Source organism: Artemia sp. Qi Xiang Cuo, chromosome 20, assembly GCF_049724085.1.
Source record: "Artemia sp. Qi Xiang Cuo chromosome 20, ASM4972408v1, whole genome shotgun sequence".
Taxonomy (NCBI): domain Eukaryota; kingdom Metazoa; phylum Arthropoda; class Branchiopoda; order Anostraca; family Artemiidae; genus Artemia; species Artemia sp. Qi Xiang Cuo.
The window spans coordinates 8,873,498-8,894,958 of NC_142813.1; the positions used below are offsets into that span (position 1 = coordinate 8,873,498).

The window sequence follows — 21,461 nt, forward strand, 5'->3', positions numbered from 1 at the left end:
ATCGATTTATAATTAATCTGTATTTAAGATCGATGATAATTTATCTTTATGTTGTATTGATTATATAAAAGATGCTTCATGTATAATTATTTGATTTTTTTTTTCGAAGAGTATATTAAATTTTACAGTAGATGTCTATATTTATTTATTATACTCTTGATTTGTACTGATACTTAAAATGTATTGAATATATATGTTACTTCTTATTTTTGTTTTATTCATAAGAGATATTGTTATTCACTACTTATACTTTTATTTTGTAGGGACACTAGAAGATATAATGATACATAAAATTTATTTAAATCTTAAATTGATACTTAAAATGTATTGAAATCTTACTATTCGTGTATACTTAATATATATTGATACTTAAAATGTATTGAAGCTCGATTATACTTAAAATTTATTGGGTATTGATGAGAGATATGATGCTTCTGTACTTATACTTTGATGTTTTACGTAGACTAAAAGATTGAATGATACTTAAGCTGTATTTAATTCTTATAGTTATAATTAAAAATGTATTGATACTTAAAATTTCTTTAATATCTATGATGATTGACATGTAAGGTGTATGTAGTAGCGATATGATTCTTCAGTGCTTATTCTTTGATGTTTTAAGGTTACTAAAAGCTTAAATGATAATTAAGTTGTATTTAATTCTTACATTGATACTTGAAATATTCAGTTTGTTTACATGTACTTAAGCTCGATGGGACTTCCTTTTTGAGTTTTAGTGATGATATAAAAGGATAACATCTGAATTTTAAGCGACTATTTTGGTCCAATCGCATAATAAATGAAAATATAAAAAAATTGAATTATAAAATTGATACTTAAAATGTATTGATACTTAAAATATATTGATACTTAAAATGTATTTAATATCGTTGTTAAAACTTAATTATGTTTTATTGATGTGCGAGAATGTACGAATCGGAATTGTAATTGAATTTTATGGTCCTATAGCATCTTATAATTTGAATAAGATGTATATTAAAAATACTTAGACACTTAAAATGGCTAAATGAAAACATCGCGAAGAAAGGAAACGAGGACAATTAACAGCCAGTGAAAAAATTGAAAAATTATGCAAATATTTCGGTCAAGACCTCCGCTTGACCGTCCTCAGTGCAGAATAAAACTGATAAAAATTTAAAAACCAAACCTTAAAATAAAAACACCAAACTAAAATTGGACGACCCTTTCCTAGTAACGGTGAAAGGGTAATTATGCAATATATTTGCATAATTTTTCAATTTTTTCACTGGCTGTTAATTGTCCTCGTTTCCTTTCTTCGCGATTTTTTGTTTATCATGATTAGCCAGTGTGGTCTCAGAAATTATTTAAAATGTATTGATACTTGAAATTTATTGATACTTAAAATGTATTGAAGCTCGATGATACTTTATATGTATTGGGTATGGAGAAGCGATATGATACTTCAGTACTTATTCTTTGTCTGTGTTAGTTCAAGAGCATATTAATTTATGATATAGATTGATATTCAAATAAAATTTACTCATGAAATGTTTAGATACTTAAAATGTATTGAATATCTATGATACTTCATTTTTGAGTTTTATTGAGGAGATATAAGATGCTTAAGTGATTATTCATCGACTTTTTTGAGCCAACAGAATCATAAAAGAAACTTAAGATGTATTTAAATATTACATTGACAATTGAAATGTATTGAAAATTAATATATATTGATACTTAAAATACATTGTATCTTTATGATACTTAATATTTTTGGGTCATGGAGAAGCGATATGATACTTCTTTGCTTATTCTTCGACTTTTTAAGGCGACTAGAAGCTTGAATGATACTTAAGCTGTATTGAATTCTTACATTGATACTTAAAATGTATTGATACTTAAATTTATTGATACTTAAAATATATTGATACTTAAAATACATTGAAGCTCAATAATACTTAAAATGTATTGGGTATGGAGAAGCGATATGATACTTCTCTACTTATACTTTGATTTTGTAGGGCCACTAACATATTGATTGATGCATTAGATTTAGTTATATATTACTTTGACTCTTGAAATTTTTTGAATATAGATGATGATTAATATTTCAGGTGTATTAAGGCGAGATATGATACTTCATTGATTATAAATTGAGTTTTTTGAGCCACTAGAAGATTAAAATATACTAAAGATATATTGAATTCATACATTGATACTTAAAATGTATTGATACTTAAAATGTATAGATACTTAAAATGTATTGAAGCTCGATGATACTTAAAATGTGAGGGGTATGGAGAAGCGATATGATACTTCAGTACTTATACATCGATTTTGTAAAGATAATAAAAGATTAAAAGATACTTAAAATGTATTGAATTATTACATTGATACTTAAAATTTATTGATACTTAAAATATATTGATACTTAAAATGTATTGATACTTAAAATGTATTGAATATTGATGATACTTAAAATGTTAGGGGCATGGAGAAGCGATAAGATGCTTCTGTGCTTATTCTTCGATGTTTTTAGGCGACTAAAAGCTTAAATTATACTTAAGATGGATTTAATTCTTACATAGACACTTGAAATGTATTGATACTTAAAATGTATTGATACTTAAAATGTATTGACACTTGAAATATATTTATAGTTAACATGTATTTAAGCTTGATGATACTACCTATGTATTGTGCATTGAGGCGCGATATGATGCTTCTCTGCTTATACTTTTATGTTTTAATGCGACTAGAATATTGAATGATACTTAAAATGTATTGAATTCTTACATTGATACTAGATCTGTATTGATACTTAAAATGTATTGATACTTAAAATGTATTGAAGCTCGATGATACTTAAAATGTATTGGGTATGGAGAAGCGATATGATACTTCAGTACTTATACTTTTATGTTGTAAGGCGATTAGAGCTTGAAGTTTGAGTTCCTCTGTCTTACAAAAAAAAAAATAAAATCCCTATTGTTCTTCTTATTGTTTGTGTATGTTCTTAATTTTATTTTTCATTTAGCTGATTGAGAAATGTAAAGAAGTATGTCTCTTGGGTGAATCATGTCCAACTCACTTGACAACCGCGGAAATTAGCTTGCTCCGTCTCGTTCCGCCTGACCGTCCTATTGATATGACATGGTTAACCAAGGCTGATAGTGTTGTCTCAAACTCTTTAAGGAAAGCACGAGAAAGGTTGAATGAAATGAATTTAGCACTGCAAGAGTCTGTAGACAGAGTGCGGTCGGATGCTACTCATCTGAGAGAAAATGTCAACGACCATCATAATGTCATAAGTAGTATGAGAGCATTGCTGAAGCAAATGGGAAAGGTATTAATTTAATTTATTAATTTAAATTAATTTAATTAATTAATTAATTTAATTAATATTTTTAATTAATATTAATTTAATTAATTTAAATTTATTAATTTATCAAGGTATTAATTTAAAGGTATTAATTTTATTCCTCCGCCCCCCCCCCCCCATTGTATCTCTTATTTTACACAGAAACTAAACTGTAAGGGGTAAATAAATTTAAATAGAATAATAAACAATATGATTAAGTCTATCTGGATAAAATTGAATCCAGATAATAAACAATATGATTAAGTCTATCTGGATAAAATGTTTGTCCTGTAATTGTTACTACAATCTTCATTCGATCGCTAGGAAGGTTTAAGATGCTGTTCAGTACAACCTTTTAGAGGTCTTATTTATTAAATCCCCCTCTTTCAAGGCCTTATAAATATTTTATTTGCTGACTGAAATTAGAGGCCCCTTAACACAAGTAATTGACAATCCCATCCGGTTGTATCATTTATATATTTGATATTCAATTGACGAGTCAGTTAATTATAAGTCCCGTGATTTAGTACACTTCTGAAATTGCAAAAAAAAAAATCAATAAATACTCTGAATTTGGTATTCAACAATTTTAAATACTTTTCAAATTCAAAAATACTGTCATTATTTTTCATATGGGAAAACACTCCAGGGTAACTCAGGGGGGGGGTTCCTGGGGGGGGTTATTTCCCCATATTAAGATGAATTTTATGGGCATACCTTCTTCCGACTCTTCTTATCTGTTATCAAAAGAAATTAATTTGGTAAGTTATATAAATGTTGTGTAAATCGCAGTCTGGGATTGACTCTATTGTTGAGAGTCTGACGTATGAAAAAAATCGATTTTCCTGTTGCTCGATTCAGTTTCTTATCGTGTTTATCGATTTATAGACTCGATTCTCCAATGAATGGGGATTTTCTAATGCCTTTAAATTTAAAAAAAAAAAAAAGATAATTATTGATACGCGGGAAATTTTTCGTGGGGTAGGGGAATTCCCTTTCTTTTGAAATCGCAGCAACGCGTGATTGATAAGTTTCTTTGTAATAAACTGTATAATATAAGTAGCAAATAATATAAAATTTATGACAAATATACGACAAAATTAATAAAAATAAAATAATAAATGAATAGTATGGCGCATAGGGCATCCATTGATATCTCGTGAGAAATGATCGAACTGATGGACTCCTGTCCCTGTCGACCCTGCGACAGCTAGGGTCGAAACCAGGACCAGTATTGTCAATCAGAGTTTAATCCACTGCCCCACCACAGAGAAGTTAGACTTAGTGCCCTAAACTTTCCATAAACTCGAATTTTAATTCAAACCTTTAAGAAAAAGGTAGAAAATAGGAACTCAGTTTGTTTCAGTTTAGAAAAATAAAAAATTCATAATTAGAGAGAATCTTTGTATTTAGTTAAACTTCTAAAATTCTAAAAATTCTAAAAATTCTTCTAAAACTACTAAAATCCGCTAAAAAGAAATGAGGCCGATCCCGCTAAAAGTCTCGCTGAAATATTTTATTTGTCAATAAAATCATCAATAAGGTCATCAGTGTGTTGTTAATGTCAATTTGTCAATGTCATTATGTTGTTAATGTGAATGTGTCAATGTCATTTTGTTGTTAATGTCAATATCAGTAATCAGATCAATCATTATCACCTTCATCATAAAAACATAGTTCGAACTGGTAGAAGTAGCAATTAGGCTAGAGTTTGATAAAGGAATGCTCAACATTTTTGGTGGTCTTGTGTGATATGGTCAAAATAGGAGCTTTAAGCGCTCATTGAATGTATTTTTGGTCATCTAAATTCTACTTGATGCCTCTTTTTTGTATTTTTATCCTAGAGTATCAATTCAGGAAAATTTAGGGGGAGTAATTGGGAGGAGTGGAAAATGTATTGGGAGGAGTAATTCTGTGTTTTTTTGTTTTTTAAATGAAAATACCAAATCTAAATCAAAATTTAGATATAAATTGAAAAGTTTTGCAGCGCCGTTTTTAAAGTGACCCAACTTTCTCATATATAATATTACCGTTTTAAGCAACAAAAATACACGCAATTACAAACTGCAAGAAATTTCACGCAACAAAATATAATATTAGAAACAATAATATTATTAAATATAATATTAAATATTTAATTAAAAATTAAAATTAATATTAAAAATTTAAATATTAAATATAATATTATTTTTGGATCTGCTTTCCCTCCATCAACTCCGATACACGTAAAACATACGTATACTTCAGATTGTGCAACGTATGTGTAATACACAACGTATGCATATCACATACCCATAATCCCAAGGTTGACATGTAAAGGATGGGCTATTTACCCCAAGTAAAATATTTTAGTGATTTCTTTGAAATCGAAGAGTTAACAATCAAAATAGGTTTTAAAGAACCGTTTTCATTACTTGTGGTTTCTCAGTATATTGTGAACCAAAGTGTGTTATGACCTATTTTGACCTCTAACAGGACGGGCTGACAACCATGTTCTTCAGCAAAACATTTTTGAGGTCTTTAGCAATATCGGGTTTGTCATCAGGATCGTCATGACTTCAAGGTTGACGTCATGACATGACGTCATGACGTCAAGGTTAAACTAATCTAAAACGAGGTTGTGAAAGTTTAAACACTTGCTGTTGCTGTTGTTGCGAGTTGCTGTTGCGGGAAATGACTTGATGCTTAGCCGAGTTTGTAGTCTTAGCTATAAAGATTTCTCATGCTAGGTAGATAGTATACGGGCTGAAATTGGATTTTTTATCTGTATATAATCAAATTTGTTTCTTTGTCCTGAATAAATAACCAAAAAAGGACTTTAGGCCCACTGACGATCTTGTGTGCATGGGAAGTACGATAGACCCCTAAAACTCAGAAAAACATTACTGAACAGAAAATCTTTTAAATTCAATTCAATTCAAACTTTTTATTTCCTCCGAATGCGAAGCGTAAAAAAAAAAAGAAAAAAAATAACCGCTAATCAACAGGCCATAAAATTCTTTTAAACTATATGACAACAAGTACGCAAAGGTCTTCAATCAAACTTACCACACAAATTAACACTTCATTCAATAGATAATAAATTAACACTTAGAATTAACACTTCACAAATTAACACTTCATTCAAAAATCAAATCAAATAAAAATAAATTAAGCTTCGTGTGCAGCTCTATATAAATTATGAGAAAAAACAGGTAATTTGGATAAACATTTATTTTGCTTTTTCTCCAAAGCATCAACAGGGTTTTTTATTTTATATGTATTCATTAAAAAATTACTTGATTCAGATTTAGAAAAGTGGCAAAGGAACTTAGCAATATTAAAAAATGTTTTTTTTACATGCGAAATTTTACTACTTCTAAAAAACGGTATAAGCGATGAAAAAATTAAAATTTGAGGCAAAGCGACTGTATTATATACCCGAGCCAGTGATTTCCGAGAAAGAAGATCGCGAAGACAAATTACTGCCCCGAAACTAGACGCTATTCTACTTTTAACTGCTTTAAAAATAGAAGCACGACATAGAGCTAAAGTTGATCCATAAGGCACACTAAGATATAAAAAAGATTCCAAAGGTTTTAAAATACTATCATAATTACGAACAGAAATTTCCGAATTAACGAGATTATTAGCCTTAGGACCAAGAATTAAAAACTGACACTTTTCAGGGCGAAAACGAAGTCCATGCTCACTAAAAACCTTTGCTAAAAAATCTAAATTTTGTTGAAGTGACTGAAGTGATCGACTCATATGGAGTAAATCATCTGCGTAAGCAATCCACGACAGAACATAACCTTTACCATAAATAAAAGTCAACTGAATTTGATCGAATAGCCCGGAAACAGTGATATTGAAAATCAAAGGAGAAATACTGCTTGTTTTCCTCAGCCCCCTACATAACTTAACATTTTAATCACTAAACTGATTCTTCCACTTAATACGAATACGAGAGGAGCCATACCACTTTTTCAAAACCAAAACTACTGGTAGTGGGACATCATTTAAAACAGATTTCTGCTAGCTAAGAGCAAAGCCAGCTCCCTGGTGATAATTATGTAGATTTTTAATTTATTTTTTTTATCTCTCTCTTTCTCTCTCCCTCTCTCTCTGTCTCTCTCTCTCTCTCTCTCTCTCTCTCTCTCTCTCCCTCTCTCTCTATCTCCCTCTCTCTCTCTCTCTCTCTCTCTATCTCTCTCTCTCTCTCTCTCTCTCTCTCTCTCTCTCTCTCTCTCTCTCTCTCTCTCTCTCTCTCTCTCTCTCTCTCTCTCTCTCTCTCTCTCTCTCTCTCTCTCTCTCTCTCTCTCTCTCTCTCTCTCTCTCTCTCTCTCTCTCTCTCTCTCTGTCTCTCTCTCTCTCTCTCTCTCTCTCTCTCTCTCTCTCTCTCTCTCTCTCTCTCTCTCTCTCCCTCTCTCTCTCTCTCTCTCTCTCTCTCTCTCTTTCTTTCTTTCGTTCTTTCTTTCTTCCTTTCTTTGTTTTTTTTTCTCCACTCCATTTTTCTTTCCCTCTCTGTTCATCTTTTTCTTTACTTCTCAATCCTTCTTTCTTTCCTTCTGTTACTCTCACTCTCTTTTTCTTTCTTCTTTTTTTCTCTACTTCCCCTACATTGTGAACTTAAACAGTATTATAAGCAGGGATCGAAAAATGTAATCATTAAAAAATTGACATTTAGACAGCATAAACAATTCTAAACCTCTTTTCTTTAATTAGTATTTCGTTTCTGTTCAGCTTTTCACATTTATTAATAATTTAATTTGTTCAACAGACTGAGATTAACGTTCAGCAGTATCTTCTTGAGTATAAGTCGTATTCAGAACTCTGTAGCATCGTAATCAAAAACCTAACCTCTGATTTGGATCTTCAGAAAGTCAAATCCGTAAAAGAAGCACTAGAGAGTATGGAAAGGAAAATTGGTAAGTTAGCCACTAAATTTTAATATTGGTCAAAGAAGCTTAAAAAAAAATTCCCAAAGAAAAAGAGATAATCGTTTCTATAATTTTTAATATCTTATTCTACGAAGGCCAGGCATTTTTTGCGTGGCAAGATAAGACTTAAATAATGACAGCAGGATTCTTTTCTGTTATCTGTCAAGCAGCTCTTTTTATGCAGACTAAAATTGGTTTGAAATATGTAGTCTTGTAATTAATGTAATGTAATTAATGTAATGTAATTAATGTAATGTAATTAATAATTGTAATTAATAATGCTTCCTTTGACGGGATTTCCCTGTATATAAGGTTCTCAAAAGAAGCACTAGAAAGGATGGAAAATCAGGAAAAAAGGATGGAAAGGACTGTCATAAGAAATTTTCTGAAGAAAATCTTTCAAGAGGATGGGATAGAAAGCCAACTTGTATTTCTATGGCTTGTAATCGTATGAACATAGCATTTTACGAGGGGAGGTTTTAGGAGAAGGACAGAGGGGGCACATGCCCCGGGCTTAGAAATTTTAGGGGCGCAGAATTTCAAAAAAATAAGCTAACGGTTATGATCATTTTTTAATAAATGAAAATAATTATTAAATTATTAATTAACAAATAAAAATATTTTTTAAAAATCATTAAATAATAATTATTATTAAATAATAATAACTAATTAAAATAATTAAATTAAAATAGCTAATAATAATTAACGGTTATAATCATTTAGTAATAAATGAAAACAACTAGTAAATTATTAATTAACAAATAAAAATATTTAAAAAATCATTAAATAATAATACTAATTATAATAATTAAATAAATTAAATAACAAATTATTAATTAATTAATAAATTTGAATAATTCTGCTAAAAATAAAAAAAATTTCAAGATTTGGCCTGGAAGATTTCTGGGAGACAGGGGGGGGGGTGGGTGGTATGCTAATCAAGATTTTGCCCCGGATGCAAGAGAAGCCAGAACTGCCACTGGGGTCATATATTTCTACGTGTCAAGACAGTAATAACTGTAAGATTTTCTTCTGTTATATGTCAAGAAGGTCCGTAGTTTTGTCCCCCCGAAAGTTGTAGTTTTGTCCCCCCGAAAGTTGAGTTATATTAAGACTATACTGAGTTATACTATCGGGCTGTATCTAAGACTATTTATTTCCTCTCATTGTATTCTTTTGAAAATTAAATCTACTAATGAAGCGCTAAAAAATATTGAGGGGAAAATTTGCCCAAATGAATTGACAGACAGCGAGCTTTAACTTTTATTATCATGGTTGCAGCATCAGATGCAGCTTAGTAAAGATCGAACTCTACCCCATGGTAACGGAAAATGTAAAAACGTGTTCTGAAAAAAACAAAAAACTGTCAAGTAAAGAAAATTTTCCATTTGAAGCTGATTCGGGTAGAATATAGGAATATGATACAGGAATTGGTATTTTAGAAAACATGGGATTGTGTACCCGTCTACAGTCTACGTCTACCCGTCTTTACAGGTCTACGGTCTACGGCTACGGCTCTACGGCTTAGGTCTACGGAAAACCGCTTCGTTTTGCATTTTGTGAAAAAATGGATGTTTACTCCTTTGTTTATTAGCAAAACCTTTGTTTTGAAATAATACAACACACGTGGTCTAGGCCGTATTCCGGGGGGCGGGGGCGTTAGGGGGTTGAACCCATCCCAAAAATTTTTTCCGAATCGTAAGAACGAAGCTAAAATGAATATAAAAAAATTTTGATGCTTTAAAAAAATTTGTAAATTGTAAAATTATAAAAAAAAATATATAAAAAATTGTATATTTAAAAAATATAGGAATTAATATAGGAAGAATATCTTATTCAACGAGGGTTAGTGATATTTTGCACAGTAGGATTTATAAGATTTGCTGCTATTGATTGTCAAGAAGTTCCACTTCACAAAAAAAAAGCCTATTTAACGTCATGAAATCTTATTAGACGTTGTAACGCCAAAGTGTCGCTTCTATTTATTTGACTATATTCTTTCCCTGCCAACGGTAAAGCAAAACATTCAATGTATCAATATATGAACATAGGATAGTGTCAGCGTAATTTATCTTCTTAATGAAAAATGATAAGTGATATCATTTGTGATAAGTGATAAGTGATATCAAACGCATAAATGCACAAACGCAGACATATAGACATATGAGTCCATATTCGTGATCTACGTACCAGATTTTTCTATCACCGAATTTTTAAAAGAGCAATTTATTTTTTTTAAGTCCATCCAAAAATTTTTTTAAGTCCAGCCAGTATTTAAACAAACTTCTGTAAATCATTTATTATTCATCTCGTTTGGAATACTTAACTTAGCCCAATATTATGCTGGGTGCTAGTTTCATTTAGTGGTCATTAGATCACTAGTTTCATTTAGATCACTGGACCCAGTGATCACTACGTTTTAATAGGTGTCAGCTTTTAATTTTCTGTCGTATATTCGGGTCTCTTATCCAAGCTCTGCAAGCTATGGCACGCATAGGCTCGAGCAACTAGGACTATGCTAATTTGAGTTTTGCTCATGTCTTATTTAAAGTGAAGCTTTTTAAATCATAAGTTTTAAGTCTACTGTTCTGAAATTATCTTTTTAAATATATTGATGAATGCAGAACGTTGCTTGCCTCACCTCAGCACCGCCACATCTTAGAGCAAGATGCTGCAGTGAATGCCCTGACTATGTCAATGCTGTTTTTCTGAATATGATTTTAATGATAAATTTATTAGGATCCATAGTTGATAGATTAAGGTGGTATTAAATCATTAGATTTAATTGTTTTAGATTTAATTAGATTTAGATTTAGTGTTTTATTTTTATTGAGGCTTTTAAAGAAGGAGTTGGGTTTTGAGTTTAAATTAATGTTTGCAGAGTACATGATTTTTAACCTCAGTAGGGTTTTTTTAACCCCTTCTTGGGTTAATGTTAATTATTTTTGGGGGGGATTTGTTTGATTATCGTGTCTCCTTATCATGCTGTGACATTTGGAGGGGATTTGTTTATGTTAAGTTTTTTGTTGATTATTGATATTAAAGTAAACAATTATTCCTCACTTTGAAATAGACCCCGTAAAATTCAAGACAATTCGGTATCGAAACCCAATCGGTAATCAATCGGTATCGAAACGTGGTCAAGACAATTCGGTATCGAAAACCAATCAGTAATCAATCGGTATTGAAACCTGGTCAAGACAATTCAAGACAATTTGGTATCGAAACCCAATCGGTGATCAATCGGTATCGAAACCTGGTCAAGACAATTCGGTATTGAAACCGAATCGGCAATTAATCGGTATCGAAACCTGGTCAAGACAATTCAATACAATTCGGTATCGAAACCCAATCGATAATCAATCGGTATCGGAACCTGGTCAAGACAATTCGGTATCGAAGCCCAATCGGTAATCAATCGGTATCGAAACCTGGTCAAGACAATTCGGTATCGAAACTCAATCGGTAATCAATTGTATGGAAACCTGGTCAAGACAATTCGGTATCGAAACCCAATCGGTAATCTATCGGTATTGAAACCTGGTCAAGACAATTCAAGACAATTCGGTATAGAAACCCAATCGGTAATCAATCGGTATCGAAACCTGGTCAAGACAATTCAAGACAATTCGGTATCGAAACCCAATCGGTAATCAATCGGTATCGAAACCTTGTCAAGAGAATTCAAGACAATTCTGTATCGAAACCAAATCGGTAATCAATCGGTATCGAAACCTGGCCAAGACAATTCAAGACAAATCGGTATCGAAACTCAATCGGTAATCAATCGGTATCGAAACCTGGTCAAGACAATTCGGTATCGAAACCCAATCGGTAATCAATCGGTATCGAAACCTGGTCAAAACAATTAAGGACAATTCGGTATCGAAGCCAAATCGGTAATCAATCGGTATCGAAACCTGGTCAAGACAATTCGCTATCGAAACCCAATAAGTAATCAATCGGTATTGAAACCTGGTCAAGACATTTCAAGACAACTCGGTATCGAAACCCAATTGGTAATCAATCGGTATCGAAACCTAGTCAAGACAATTTGGTATCCAAACCCAATTAATAATCAATTAGTATCGAAACATGGTCAATACAATTCGGTATCGAAACCCAATCGGTAATCTATCGGTATTGTAACCTGGTCAAGACAATTCGGTATCGAAACCCAATCGGTTATCAATCGGTATTGAAACCTGGTCAAGACAATTCGGTATCGAAACCAAATCGGTTATCAATCGGTATCGAAACCTGGTCAAGACAATTCGGTATCGAAACCCAATCGGTATCGAAACCTGGTCAAGACAATTCAAAACAATTTGGTATTGAAGCCCAATCGGTAATCAATCGATATCGAAACCTGGTCAAGACAATTCGGTATCGAAACCCAATAGGTAATCAATTGGTATCGAAACCAGGTCAAAACAATTCAAGACAATTCAGTATCGAAACCCAATCGGTAATGAAGCGGTATCGAAACCTTGTCAAGACAATTCGGTATCGAAACCCAATCGGTAATCAATCGGTATCGAAACCTGGCCAAGACAATTCAAGACAAATCGGTATCGAAACTCGGTCTTCCCCTATTTCGTGAAAATTTATAAAAAGTCATAGATACTAGTGACTAGTTGACTAGTTAGTCATAGGGGGACAGTGGGGCTGGTTGAGACAGTTTTAATAAAAAAAAATTTACCAAACCGCGCTTGGTATTATATTACCCTAAAAAGCATATTCTCAAAGCCTATACAGTATGTTACAATAATATATTTTTTATTTTAGTAAAAATTAAGAAATAAACAAACAGGATTTTTTTTTTATTGGACAGCTCAAAGTGTATCAAACTATTCCACATCGGGGCAAGTAGATATCGATGTACTCGTATATGTGTCGTGTAATATATGTATATATGTTACCGTGAATTTCTGAAACCTGGTTTATGTTGACATTCACCGGTGAATATCCGAAATTCCCCTTTTCTCTGCTTAGATTCAATTAGGTTTGCGAATCAGCTTTTTCCGTCTTATGCAAGCTTTGATGGTAAAAGTTAAAGTTAGGTTACGTTAAATTTGGTAATAAATCTCAGACTAACCCGACTTAACTTAATCTAACCTGTCACCATCAAATCTTGCATAAATCTGAAAAGTTGACTGGCAAGCTGACTAAATCCAAGGAGAAAAAAAGGTATTTGGACATGGACCGGTGAATTCATTAGCCAGATTTCAGACATTCACAGTAACATATACAACATACGTCCCCTATTTAAATGTGTCCACATTGTTTTTATTTATTTTTTTTTAGACTAGCCTATCTAAATTAGCCTTGTGCTGGAATGTATATCTAGATAAACCTAAGTGAAAATCTTATTATACTAAACATAATATCACAACCCAGAAACACAATAGCTGTGATTTGAAAGCGATAAACTTCAGCAAAAGTGAACTCTTTTGGCCCTGTAGAGGGTTGACTGTAGCCCACCATCTACCCTCTTTAGCCCGTCTTAGGCACCCTTACCCTCTTTAGCCCTATATATTAGCTTTAGATTGATGAATAAATTGGATTTTGATAGTAATACTTGAGTTGGACAAATTTTTTAGAGGGGAGCGGAGTTCAAACCTGGCACCCCCTCCCGCCCCTGGATGGTGTAAAAAAATACAAAACGCATCAAAAAGTTGTTTACATGCTTTGTGTCACTTTTTTACGAATCGAAATTTTTTCTGGGGGGGGGGGGGTCCAAACAGGTCCCTTCTGCCCTGGATATGGTTTTGTAAGCCCCCCCCCCTCATTGGAACAAGCTCTGTTCTGTAAAAAGAACATTAGCATCTGTGATTTGGAACAGAAGCGAACGAAATATTCGCTCATATGCAAATTTCTTTCAGTCATTGGGGGATTTGTAGTTCACAACAGGAATGTCGTCCGAGTTCTACTCCACAGAAGAGAATCGTGGAACTTAAATCAGCATTAATAGAAAAAGCTGAAGATCTCCTTCTCAATCTGGATGATTTTTTTTTTTTTTTGCTGGAATAATACACTTTATCATGAAAAAAGGATGAACAGTTAGTTGTCTGGGTATGGCTGAATGTCAGTCTAGGGTTGTCTGGGTCTGATTGTATGACAGCCTGGGTATGATTTTGTGAACCCGTCTATATCTTTTGTGCAAATTTTTGCACAGGGTGCTCGGTTAGGTGCTAATTTGAGTTCGCGCTGAAGAGTCAGGAAGTGTAAAAATTGCTATCTGCTCTTTAAAAGCACGATATTTTGACCATATATCTTTTTGGGTGGCTACATATCTATATACGATTTTCCGAAAACTTACTATCTATGATAACTTATTAAATATATCACAATTTTGGCCCTTTGTAGTACATAATTAAGTTTATATTATTAAATTGTAGTATCTGGGCAGAGCACACCGATCTCAGTTATATAATAGCCTCACAATTTTTCACCCACTTGCTCTTGTATACTCTCCGCATAAACATGAATCAAACACTCTAGTCCTTCTTTATGTCGACACTTTACATGAAACGAACGAGGCTTCGAGCAGTGTTAGTGGATTCATCAATTAACTTAACTTATTGAGTTGAAAAAAAATATTTTTTTCCGGCAATGGAGCAGTTTATCCGGCAATTTTTCTAGACAACATAGAAATTGTTTCTAAGAAGCAGCAGCAGAAGAGACGAGTTTTGTGTGTGTGCCCTGTGCCCTGTGTGTCCTGCTCATGAAAAATATTTGCTTTCGGTCACAATTCAGTTGCCGATTCGATCAATTTAATTCTGCCAACTGGGTAATTTATCCACAGTATTGAAACTGGTCTGGATGATATTCTAATGAACTCGATAATTTGCGGGTAAAGATTATCTTAAATTCCTAATTTTTCTTCTTTCAGCTGATATATACGATTTACTTCCGAAACTAACATCACCAGATGCTCAAGACCATTTACATGCAGGCCGTGTAGATAAAAAGGACAAGGTTGACGTTAAACCAGATGTGAAAGGTAAGGCTTGAGCTGATTTTCCTCCTCTTCTGTTTGTCGCCTTGCCTTCGATGATTCTTGATATCATTTGTCGGCTTAAAAGGATATATTAAGGCTTAAGCTCTTTTTCTCCCTCTATTGCTTGTCACCTCACGTCCTTGATTCGTGGCGTTAATTGTCTGGTCAACACCGTGTGCATGCTAATTCTTTCGATAAAAAAAATAAATAAATAAAACAGGGTTGACACGAAACCCGATGTAAAGCTTAGTTCTGACAGAGCGTGAACAAAATTCGCTCTGCGATATTTCGCATCGCGCCGCTTTGCGGTATTCGCCATGTAGTTCTCACAGTCCGCGAATTTCGTTACTATTGAGAAAATGCAGTTCAAAAGTAAAAGAAAAAAGAGACTCATCAGTGCTGCTGCAGCTTGCTTGCTCGCCCAGTTAGTTTTGAACTTGAGAAAAAAGCCAAAAAAAGTGTGGGTGAGGCCTATTTACAGAATTTCTGGAGTGAATGACGATAGCGATGCGAATTATTTCAACTTGACCTTGAAGCGCTGCGAAGCAAAGATTTCGATGAACAAAGCGCATTTTTCTTGCGGGGCGTTGCAAGTTTCACTAGGCGATACGAAATTTACGCTCTGTCACAACTAAGCTTTAAAGGTAAGGCTTGTGCTCATTATCCCCTTCTTCTGTTTGTCTACTCACGTCACTGTTTCATAATCTCATTTCTGTGCTCAAGAGTATTTACATGCTAAGCGTTTGGAGAAAAAAACAGGGTTGTCATTAAACTGGCACTATTTTATTATGTGTAGTACTGTAGCATGCGCTCAGGGTTGCTAAAATAGGGCTAAAATTAGTACGAAAGTGCTATTTTAGCACTCATACAGTCCATTTTTATTTTTATTTTTTTACTATAGCACCGTAACTCGCTGTGTAGCACGAAAATTTGGGCAATTGTAGCAGCATAAGAACTCACCGTGATGGCAACCCTGCTCCCTAACGCCATTTACATGCTTACTGTGTCGATAAAAAGGTCAGGGTTAACAACCAAGGCTTAAGATTATTTTCACCTTCTACTCTTTGTCCAACCTTGTTGTAGCATAGTGAATTGATGCTCTGCTTGGCAATGACGGGCCCAGGGTTTGATCCCCGTCGCAGCAAGTTTGGCCGACAAGCTTGCTACTTGCTCCTGTAAAAAAAAAACCAGCAACTGAAACGTCAATTCGACACCCTATGCGCCAGCAATGGCTCAGGAGGATCTTTTTCCTTTTTTACTCTTTGTCTGCCGGTGTCTTTTTTTGTGTGACGTCATTTGTCTGCTCGAGGCCATTTAAACACAAATTATATTGATAAACAAAAGTTTTCTGATGTGTGGCGGTGCCAAAATTCCCCAATTTTGATATTGATTCTGCCTCAATGTTTCAATTCCACCATTTAAGTATTTCTTAAAACTCAAAAAGTATATTCCTTTTTGTGGATGCCCCCCATCCTGTATTAAGGTTATGTTTTGTATTATACCTTTCCGCAGTAAAAGACATCTTCTCTGTGAGACAAATGTCTGAGGCCCTCCCCAAAATAGAATAAAGTACACTTAAATGAATTTTTTTCAGGGGGGGGGAGAATTCATTACGTCTTTTCAACCCGTAGGTCGTTGAAACATCCTTTGAAATCAAAGGATCAGAGACCCATGCATAGAATCATATAATTGCTTAAAAGAAGTAATTATACACTATGCTGTCAGTTTCCTTGTTTTGGACATTCTGGTCTAAACGGAGGACAAACAGTTCCCTAATTTTCAAAGTATACATTTGATGTTGAAGCTTTATTTTTAGTAACAAAAAAAGAAATGAAAACAACATTAATGTTAAGAAACAAAGTAAATAATCGTGCTTACTCCTGTTTGCGAAGGTTCTGCTTAATAACAGTGGGGCTGAATTGTGTCAGTGAAATACAGAAAAAAGGATTTTTACTTCAAGAAAAATTTTAAGAGCAGTTATGTTGACTAATGTCAGGGAAATTTACTTTTTTCAATGTCAATATACTTTTTATCTTTTAACTTGAAAAGATAATGAAAAGGAATGAAAAGAAAATTTAAAGAAAGGGCCGAAAAAATTAAAATAAAGATTATATTTATTTAAAGGTACTTTTCTACCTTTTCATTTGAAAAAAAAATCGTTCAGGTTAATGACAGTTACGTTCAAAGTTTTTTTTTATCCTTTCACTTGGAGAAAAAATAACGAAAAAAGCAACAGTTTAGTTTAAAACAGTAATTGAGCATTTAAAGAAACTTTCAAACTTTCACTGTCTCCTTTTAGGCTGGCGCTGTTTTTTTTTTGGTAGGCGCTGTTTAGCCCCTCATCTTTTTTCTTGCTCTTAATCACTGAATGGTCGAGGTGCATCCGACATTGTCTGCTATCTCTATGTGCTATCTTCTTCTTCTTCGGTTTAGGTTATTGACTTTTAGGTTGACACCATTTAGCCCGTCAAAAGGTTTTTAATCAGTAGGTCTGTGGATTTGTTTGCGACTTCTATTATTTTCTATCATTAAGTAAAGTCTTCATTATTTTTTGCTTAGGTTATAGGCTTTTAAGTTGATGCTATTATCCCCTTTCCTTTTTTGAAGTTGCCTGCATCTTCAATTATCTTCGCTTCTTGGTCTTCTTCTTGGTTTTTGTTGTCGGTCTTGGGCTTTTAGTTTTGTTATTGTATCCCCTTTCTTTTTTTGAATTTTATTGAACCTTAAAGATTCTGCTAGTCTGGTATTTCTTCTTCTTTTTTAGTGTATTACGAGGGCGGGTTTTTTTTGGCTCTTATCCCCTTTCTTTTTTTGTGAATATTCATTCAACTTCAATGCTCTGCTATTCAGTTCCTTAGTATTCGTTGGTAGTTTAGTTTTTGGGCTTTATTTTGGTTAGTTTATCCCCTTTCTTTTTTTTTGAATTTTCATGCAACTTCCATTATCGGCTAGTCTTGTATTTCTTATTTTTTTTTAGTTTAGGTCTTGAGCTTTTAGGTTGGTTCTATTATCCCCTTTCTTTTTTTGAAGTTGCATGCAACTTCCATTTTCAGCTTTTCTTTTATTTCTTATTCTTCTTCAGTTTAGTTCTTGAGCTTTTTGGTTGGTGATTTTATCCCCTTTCTTTTTTTGAATTTGCATTCAACTTCCTTTATCGGCTTTTCGTGTATTTCGTATTCTTCTTTGGTTTAGGCCTTGGGATTTTTTGTTGGTGCTATTATCCCCTTTCTTTTTTTTTAAGTTTATTGAAAATACCTTAAGTATATCTTATTGTCTTTATTATTAGTTTTTATTTTCGGTATTGGGCTTTAGGTTGGTGCTTTTTTCCCCTATCTTTTTTTTAGTTTTCATGCAACTTAACTTATAGTCTATAATTGTATTTATTCTTATTATTTTGTTTAGGTATTTGGCTTTAGTTTGGTGCTATTATCCCCTTTCTTTTTTTGAAGTTTCATGTAAATTCCTTGATTGCGAATTTGTTGTGTTAGTCGTTTTTGTTGATGCTGTCTTGTGCTTTTTGTTGTTTTCGTGTATCCCCTTTCTTTTTTTGAGGTTGCATGCAAAGACATTAAACTGCTAATAATTTAGATCTTCTTCTTTTATGGTTTAGGCCTTTGTATGTTAGGTTGGTGCTAGTATCCCCTTTCTTTTTTTAAGTTGTATGCAACTTCCATTATCGGCTATTCTTGTATTTCTTCTTCTTATTTGGTTTAGTCCTTGGGATTTTTTGTTGGTGCTATTATCCCCTTTCTTTTTTTTGAAGTTGCATTAAAATTCCATACTTACATTTTATTTGTTTTATTCGTAGTTTTCTTTTTAGGTCATGAGCTTTATTTTGTTTATTTTATCCCCTTTCTTTTTTTTGTATTTTCATGCAAATTCCTTAATCGTCTATTCTTGTATTTCTTCTTCTTCTTTTGTTTTGTTCTTGGTATTTTAGGTTGTTGCTATTATCCTTTTTCTTTTTTTGAAGGTGCATGCAACTTCCATTATCGCCTATTCTTGTATTTATTCGTTTTTTTTGTTTAGGTCTTGGGCTTCTATGTTGGTGCTATTATCCCCTTTCTTTCTTTTTTTAAGTTTCTTCCAACTTCCATTATTAGCTATTCTTGTATTTCTTCTTCTTTTTTAGTTTAGGTCTTGGGATTTAGGTTGGTGCTATTATCCCCTTTCTTTTTTTGAATTTGCAAGCAACTTACATTATAGGCGATTATTGTATTTCTTGTTCTTTTTTATTTTAGTTCTTGGGGTTTTATGTTGGTGCTATTATGCCCTTTCTTTTTTTGAAGTTGCATGCAACTTTCTTTATCGGCTATTCTTGTATTTCTTCTTCTTATTTTGTTTAGTCATTGGTATTTTATGTTGGTGCTTTTATCCCCTTTCTTTTTTTTTAAGTTGAATCAAAATACAATTTGCAGATATTCTGGTCTTGATTATTCGTTTGTAGTTTAGGTCTTGGGCTTTAGTTTGGTTATTTTATCCCCTTTCTTTTTTTTGTGTTTTGAATCCAAGTTCTTTATCGGTTATTCTTGTATATCTTCTTCTTCTTTGGTTTAGTTCTTGGGCTTTTAGGTTGGTGCTATTATCCCCTTTCTTTTTTGAAGTTGCATGCAACTTCCATTATCGGCTATTCTTGTATTTCTTCTTCTTTTTTTGTTTAGGTCTTGGGCTTTTAGGTTGGTGCTATTATCCCCTTTCTTTTTTTGAAGTTGCATGAATCTTACATTATTTTCTATTGATTTAGTTCATAGTAGTCTTTGGTGTATGTCTTGGGCTTTTAGTTTGGTGATCTTATCCCCTTTCTTTTTTTGATTTTTATTGAACCTTAATTTATTGGCGAGTCGTTGTGGTATACGTCTTTGGTTTTGGATGTATTGGGCTTTATTTTTGGTATAGTATCCCCTTTCTTTTTTTGAATTTTATTTAACATACAATAATATCCTCTAATTTGAGTTCTTCGTCTGTTTTTTGTTATTAATTGTTCTGGTATGTTTTTTATATTATCCCCTTTCTTTTTTTTGAAGTTGCATGCAACTTCCATTATCGGCTATTCTTGTATTTCTTCTTCTTATTTGGTTTAGTTCTTGGGCTTTTAGGTTGGTGCTATTATCCCCTTTCTTTTTTTGAAGTTGCATGCAACTTCCATTATTGGCTATTATTGTATTTCTTCTTCTTTTTTAGTTTAGGTCTTGGGCTTTTAGGTTGGTGATATTATCCCCTTTCTTTTTTTGAAGTTGCATGCAACTTCCATTATAGGCTATTCTTGTATTTCTTGTTCTTCTTTAGTTTAGGCCTTGGGCTTTTAGGTTGGTGCTATTATCCCCTTTCTTTTTTTTGAAGTTGCATGCAACTTACATTATCGGCTATTCTTGTATTTCTTCTTCTTCTTTTGTTTAGGTCTTGGGCTTTTAGGTTGGTTATATTATCCCCTTTCTTTTTTTTGAAGTTGCATTCAACTTTCATTATTGGCGATTCTTGTATTTGGTATTATTCTTTGGTTTTTTTCTTGGGATTTTTGGTTGGTGCTATTATCCCCTTTCTTTTTTTTTTGAAGTTGCATGCAACTTCCATTATAGGCTATTCTTGTATTTCTTATTCTTCTTTGGTTTAGGTTTTGGGCTTTTAGGTTGGTGCTATTATCCCTTTCTTATTTTGAAGTTGCATGCAACTTCCATTATCGGGTATTCATGTATTTCTTATTCTTCTTTGGTTTAGGTTTTGGGCTTTTAGGTTGGTGCTATTATCCCCTTTCTTTTTTTTTGAATTTTCTTGCAACTTCCATTATAGGCTATTGTTGTATTTCTTAGTATTCTGGGGTTTTGGGTTTGGGCTTTTAGGTTGGTTCTATTATCCCCTTTCTTTTTTTTGAAGTTGCATGCAAATTCCATTAGAGCCTATTCTTGTATTTCTTCTTCTTCTTTGGTTTAGGTCTTGGGATTTTAGGTTGGTGCTATTATCCCCTTTATTTTTTTTGAAGTTGCATGCAACTTCCATTATCGGCTATTCTTGTATTTCTTATTCTTCTTTGGTTTAGGTTTTGGGCTTTTAGGTTGGTGCTATTATCCCGTTCTTATTTTGAAGTTGTATGCAACTTCCATTATAGGGTATTCATGTATTTCTTATTCTTCTTTGGTTTAGGTTTTGGGCTTTTAGGTTGGTGCTATTAGCCCCTTTCTTTTTTTGAAGGTGCATG

At 33.0% G+C, this 21,461-nt stretch overlaps 1 protein-coding gene across 1 annotated transcript in view; it reads left to right on the top strand.

Moving 5' to 3' along the window:
• Positions 1 to 21,461, top strand: part of nonC (serine/threonine-protein kinase Smg1) — a 331,176-nt gene that overhangs the window by 294,926 nt on the left and 14,789 nt on the right. Inside the window, exons 40-42 of the mRNA XM_089106498.1 lie at positions 3,020 to 3,328; positions 8,106 to 8,253; positions 15,161 to 15,271. Of these exons, the coding sequence (XP_088962624.1) occupies positions 3,020 to 3,328; positions 8,106 to 8,253; positions 15,161 to 15,271 (568 nt within the window). The remainder of the gene's footprint in view (positions 1 to 3,019; positions 3,329 to 8,105; positions 8,254 to 15,160; positions 15,272 to 21,461) is intronic.